Source organism: Quercus suber, unplaced genomic scaffold (genome assembly GCF_002906115.3).
Source record: "Quercus suber isolate HL8 unplaced genomic scaffold, Cork oak 2.0 scaffold_218, whole genome shotgun sequence".
Classification (NCBI taxonomy): domain Eukaryota; kingdom Viridiplantae; phylum Streptophyta; class Magnoliopsida; order Fagales; family Fagaceae; genus Quercus; species Quercus suber.
Window position 1 is genome coordinate 211,301 of NW_027069676.1, and position 6,644 is coordinate 217,944.

Consider the following 6,644-nt stretch of genomic DNA (forward strand, 5'->3'; position numbering starts at 1 on the left):
ATCAAACAGATTTTTTAGAAGTCAACTACAAATGTTAAGAAACAAGTTAGGAAAAGAGGGAGGGTGGGGGGTGACTATAATCAGAAGGCATCAGCTAGATTAGTTGAAAATTATTGTTGAAATTTTATATATTAAAAAAATTATTATTGATTCTTTTTTTTTTTAAATGTTTTATGGACCTTTTAAAATTTTTATAAAAAAGTAGAAAAAATTCGGAAGATATAGGAATTATGATTTAAAAATATAAAGAGCATTTTGACAACCTACTTTAGGTTTCATGCATAACCTTACAAATAGATAGGGAATATTGCTTGCTAGCTCATTAGATGTACATAGCCCAATTAACTATGCAACATTAATTATCTCACTTACCTATTAAATAAAAGCTCACGCTATGTACTATTCAATTTTGCTAATCTAAAAGCCACACCATTCCCTTTATGGTAACAAACCAAATTGAACAAGCTTAACCATATTGTCTTTATAAGTACAAAACCAAACCATCCTTATCTTCCATCAAACTCATTACCCCATGCAAAACATTTTTTTTCTTAAAGCCCTCTCATCATGTAAAGGAGAAAAAAAATATTATGTATCTGGTGTATGTTTCTTCTCTCTCATATAAAAGTAGATTCCACACATATGAGGTCAACCTCACATGAGAGGAGGGGTACATACACCAGATGCATGATATACCTCTTTTATATAAAAGGATAATGAGAAGAAAATGATAAATAACAATATGCATAACCAAAATAATAATAATAATAATAAATCTCATATATATTCGGGTAAATTATTTGAAAGTCAACACCACAAATATTAAGAAGTCAGAAAAAACAAGAAAGAAAACATCAACGAAATTATTTGAAAGTCAACCACGAATGTCAACTTAAGAAAGTTAGGAATCTCCTATAGGGATGTTTTTGGTTATGGGTTAAAATGTTAATTACGTCTTTCCATTTAGTAGTTCAAAGTTTAATTAGATGCCCTTACATTGAATCAGAATCTTGAACTCTATGGCATACACAATTACATACGCTAAATTCGTTTTTCTTTGTTTAATAATGACAACATTTTATTTATTTATTTTAACTTTGAAAAGTTACCTAACTCATGCATGCATGCATGTTTTAGACCATACTCAAAATTTTCCAATACATGCACATTAGAATTTTCCTTTGACATTGTCATTATTATAACCACTCCCAAATTTCTTTCAATCCACCTTTAAACCATAGTCATATTTCTATATATTTGAATTCTTCCTTGTGATGCTTGAGCATAATTAGACCGCCCCTTAAAATTCCTGCATTCAGCCGTCATATTAATAGAATTTCAATAATGTTTATACCACACATTTTCGTACACACACATTTTATTATAACTATTTTATAAAATATATTATACTTAGCTGTCTGTTACTATTAGTCTATCACATAGATTTACAAATTTTTATTCCCATCAATCACAAATTAAATATAATAATAATGACAAAATGTATATAAACATGTGCAAGTTAAGGCTTCCAGGCGGCGCTGGCATTAACGAGGAATGCCTTATAAAAAAATAAAAAAAAGTGTAATGATTATTGATAGAATTTCCTACCCTAAGAAATTTTAACTAGTTGCACGTTTTGGATGATGAATCCTTTTTACCATCTTCTATGACTTTTTACCATAATCCTCACCTGGTCCCTATATCTGATAAATCAAATGTCACATTTTTTCCTGTTGGTTGACTTCTTTTAAAGGAGTGACTTGACGAGTTCAAGAGACACTGACTTGCCACTTGTGTGTTATGACATCATTCCTGAGGTGTCAAAAATAGACATCTCCGACCATACAACAACATTAAATTTATATTATTAATACCGACTAATATACAATTAAATGTACATATTTAGTATTTTTTTTTGGCAGAAATATTTAGTATTTTCATGTGTAATGTGATCGGTCGAGATCGGAAATGTTTCAATAAAAGTGGGGTGATGAACAGAACCTCTATGGATAATTTACTATTACAATAAATTAGAATTAAAAAATTTATAAAAAAAAACATTTAGATTAAAATTCAATCTATACTCTTAATTTTTACTTCAATTGTCAAATTATTTATTAAGGCTTAATTTTATCTCCATCTTATTAAAACGAGTCAATTTAGCTATTTCATCTAAATTTGTAAGTAAATAAAATCCAATTTTAACAAGGTAAATAGTACTCATCAAACAATAAGATCTATTTACGTGGAGCATCTCGTGAATGATTTTTAATTTATCTTTAACATGAAAAAAAAAAAATTAAACATTTTTACTAATAAAGTTGGACAAAGAAATAAGAATAAGATTAGCTCATTTTGACAAATTGAAAAACTAAATTGACAAAATTAAACCTTACAAACTAATTTGACAATTACAATAAAAGTCAAAAGTCAAAGGGAAGAGGGACCAAATTGAATTTTAATCCCAAAAATAAAAAAATTGTAACATACTCGTATGAATTTATTATTTGACCAGATGGTGTGAATATACATAAACGGCAAGAATAAATATGGCATGAACCAAAAGTATCTAGAATCCGAGTCTTCGCGATGGGGTTTTTAGTTTGCGGCTATAAATTAAATGTTGCAACACGTTTTTTCCGCCTAAAGCCACACCAATGACCAAACCACACCTTTTGCAATTTATAAATCAAACCTCAAATTAAATATTTCCAACTGTATTTTTGCATTTGTATTTTCTACTGTACACGTCATCACTCTTCAACTTGGAATGAGTATGAGTATCAATATGACCATAAAAAAGTTCACCGACCCCACTGTTTTTTTAAATGAAAAGACAAAGGAGCCTCCCCAACCCCTCTTTTACTTTTGACCCTTGAAAATTTTGACCCTCTCTACGTCTGACTTTTTTTTTTTTTCTCAACCTATATAAGCACTTCCTCACTCTATTCTTTTCAAAAGCTTTCTTAACTAGCTTGCACATTCGCACACAAATTGCAATCTTATTCAAAATGAGTTGTAGCTCGGAAGAAAATGGTGCAAGCACATCTCAGAAGAAATACAAAGGAGTTCGTCAAAGGAAATGGGGCAAGTGGGTGTCTGAAATTCGAGTTCCAGGCACGCAAGAGAGGCTTTGGCTTGGTTCTTACTCAACAGCAGAGGCTGCAGCTATGGCTCGTGATGTTGCGTTTTATTGTCTTCACAAGCCATCAACTTTGGAAAAGCTTAACTTTCCATCAATGTTACCTTCGTGTAGTTTGAGGACTGACTTGTCTCCAAGGTCAGTGCAAAAGGCAGCCTCGGATGCTGGCATGGCTATTGATGCTCAGCTGATCACAGAAAGGTTGCCGGAAAGTAATGAAAGGAAGAAGTTTGATCATGGTCATGGTCATGGTCATGGTCATAGTGGCGGCGGCGGCGATGGAGGTCATGGTTTGGGGACTGGGTTTTGGGAAAATGGGGGAGACAATAATTATGGGACTACTTCATGGCAAGGAAGTGAGTTTAAGGAAGAAGAGGGTTTGAGCATTTCCATTGAAGACTACCTTTAACTGGCTTGTAGTTTTTGGTTTTATGATTATCATATGTAGCTTTTGCTTGTATATAGGTAGGTAGTATTGTTTGAATCATAACCATTTACTCTTTTTTTTTTCTTTCAAATTGGTTGACTTGATAACTTATGATTGGAGTAATACCATTATCACAACGTTTACACTAAAGTTGATAACAATCATAACGAATCATCTCATCAGTTCTGAAAAAGATTAAGAAGATTGTTATGTTTTTCATACTTTTTGATATGTAATTGGGGACAATGGTACTGTCATTATTCCCAAGTAGTTGATGATATATATACATTACTCCTCAGTGTTTTGGCTTCCTCTCCAGTTTCAACTTTCAAAGACATGGCTAGATTTAGAGTTTGCTTTTGTTAAGCTTTCCTTATTTGTAAGCCATGTATACTTATTAGAATTTTCTTTCTACCATTTTGTCATCTGGGAAAGGTAGATATTACTGGTTGATTTCTTAGAAACAGCGGTTTTTAGTGCTTGCTTAGAGCGGTCCTGCTCTTGCAGACCGTGTGAAAGAGAAATAAGTGGTTATTTTTACTTTAAGGTGACAGACCATGCTTGACTAGTCCACCTCATCCACTAATTAGACTAATCAATTATATCTATTACACTGCGTTTCCGAAATTTTATTGACTTAGCCTTTTTGACAAAGCTAATGGACCGGCCAGGCTACTAAATAGCAGCAAGTACACGCAAAATGATAGGCATACAAAATTTTCACCTCAAATTTCATAATTCTTGAAATAATTGATTATGAGTTATGGAAAGCACATAAAATCTTCTTTTAATTCATTGAAATAATTGATTATGAGTGATGAAAAACACATAAAATCTTCTTTTAATTCATAATTTTTGAAATGATTGATTATGAGTGATTGAAAGTAAGTAAAATATTCTTTCAAGGTATATAATACCATTTTGCAATTGACAAACGACTTTTATGAAAAAAAGAAATGAAAAAGACTCTTTTAGTTGTGCCCCTTAACGAATTGGACCCAATTGGTCACCTTCCATCCCATTTGTATGTAGTACAAGCTTTTCTACAAGTATTGAATACGGTAACTTGATAAATTGAAATGGTAATTCTACCTATACGACTATACCAATCATTTTAAAAATTATAATATGTATAATAAAAATTTGTGGCACTGGAGTATTATAATATGTAAAAATTATAATACTCTGTTAGTAATTGCTATTGGAGAGTTTTTTTTTGAATGAAATAACTTTTTTTATTCAGTGGAAATCTTTTTGTAATTGGACTCAGTCAGTGCCCCAAGCCCTAGGGCTAGACAAAGATAGCTCTAGGCTTAGACTTTCCTACTTTCCTTTTGTTGCTATTTAGAAATGGAAAGTTTGTACAAGATAAACAAATCAATATCAAATTACACCGACATTTTAGAAGTTAGTGTACATCAAACTTTTCATTGTCACCTTCCAAGAAGCTTCAAGGTTGGCGAAGTTGAAGTCTTCAAAGGGGCGGTTGGTCGGTTGGTTTCATGCATTCATCTCCAAGTCCCATCCCATCCAGGTGGTCCGGACTCAGAACTCAAATCACATGATATTGATATGATGTGAATATGTAATGGGATGGATTAAAAAGATAGGTTCCTCTTGTGGTAAAAGTTTTAATTTTTTAATGAAGTTTGAATTCCTTCTTATAAAGAGTCAAAGAATCGAGTTAGTCATGAAGTAACTTTTAACTTAAAATTTACTTATTTATAAATTTATGCTTAGTGTTTATTTATTAGTTTTTATTATTTTCCGTAAGACTCTCTTATGCACTTGTTAAACTAAAATTTTATAATGTAATTGAATTATTTTTTATAGAGAGTTGAGCCCCTTTCAACTTAAAGTTCACATTTTTATTAGTTTTTATTTATTTATTATTTTCCAATATCGATAGAACTCTTTTATGCATTTGTTAAAATAAAATATTATATTGTTATTAAATTGTAATTGAAGAGTTTCAGCCAAACAAAAAAAAAAAATTGTAATGAAGAGAGTTGAGTCACTTCTAGCTTATAATTCACTTTTTTTTTTTTGCTATTTTCCAATGCCAATAGGACTCTCTTATGCACCTGTTAAAATAAGATTTTATAATATAATTGAACTAATTTTTATAGAAGTCGAGTTACTTTAGGTTAAAGTCCAATTTTTTTAAATTAATTTTTGACCCCCTCGTAAGGAGGACAGCACAATAATAATGTTAACAAAAGTTGAAAAGATATATGGGATGTGACTTGGTGTTGAACTTGCATAAAGCCCAAAAATAAACTTAAGAGGCCACGTATTGGTTTTGGGTCTTATGTCCAATATCTCTCTTTTTAGTAATGGTCATTTGACCCAAACATTTTATTTTTTTCACAAGCTGGGCTAAATGACCCGCCAAAACCAATTAAATAGTACCACCACAACCGGGCTAAAGGACCCGCAAAATCCAACTATGAAACATTTAGCAAATAGCAATGAGTAAATTCAGTACAGTACAAAAAGACCCCAACGGCAACAAGGCTTGAGCCTGAACTTTATTGTTTATTGAAACACAATATAGTAATAATGTTTTGATGTCACCAATTTCCGAGTCAAGGAGGGAGTGAAAGGAAAGAAATAAAAGAGATGGAACTGAAATTGCGGAAGTGATTGAAAAACTCAAAAAAATCTTGGAAAAAAAAAAATGCTGGATTCAGATCCTATTACATAATTGCCTTTTTTAATAAAGGAATGGCCACTATTATTTATGTGTTTGTGAAAGATAGAAGAGAGAGGGATTCACATTCTCTGTTTTCAGTCAACAACACTTATTTATTTAAATGGCCCTTTCCTTCCAGAAATTTTCCTGGCAAGACAGCGACTGAAACTTATTTTTTAACTCTAATGATAAACTCTTCCCCATGTATTAATTGTTTGGTTGTTTCGAGGGCTGAACATTTACGTGCTCTCCTTCTAGGCATCTTCTTGTCAAAACTCAAAAGGCGGACTCGAAGTTATCAAATCCATAAGGAAAAAAGAAAACAAAATGGAAAAATCAAAGCCGGATTCAGTACAGTTTATCTTTATGTAATTTGCATG

General features: G+C 31.6%; 1 protein-coding gene across 1 annotated transcript; it reads left to right on the forward strand.

The window, feature by feature from the left end:
- The first annotated feature begins 2,946 nt into the window (after positions 1–2,946).
- LOC112006584 (ethylene-responsive transcription factor ERF020) lies at positions 2,947–3,880 on the forward strand. Its single transcript, XM_024038872.2, has one exon. The coding sequence runs from the start codon at positions 3,012–3,014 to the stop codon at positions 3,549–3,551; it is 540 nt and encodes a 179-aa protein (XP_023894640.1). The 5' UTR covers positions 2,947–3,011; the 3' UTR covers positions 3,552–3,880.
- Positions 3,881–6,644: the final 2,764 nt, after the last annotated feature.

What these genes read in the sequence shown, in the direction of transcription:
- LOC112006584 (XM_024038872.2), top strand. Translation starts at nt 3,012, where the DNA reads ATGAGTTGTAGCTCGGAAGAAAATGGTGCAAGCACATCTCAGAAGAAA.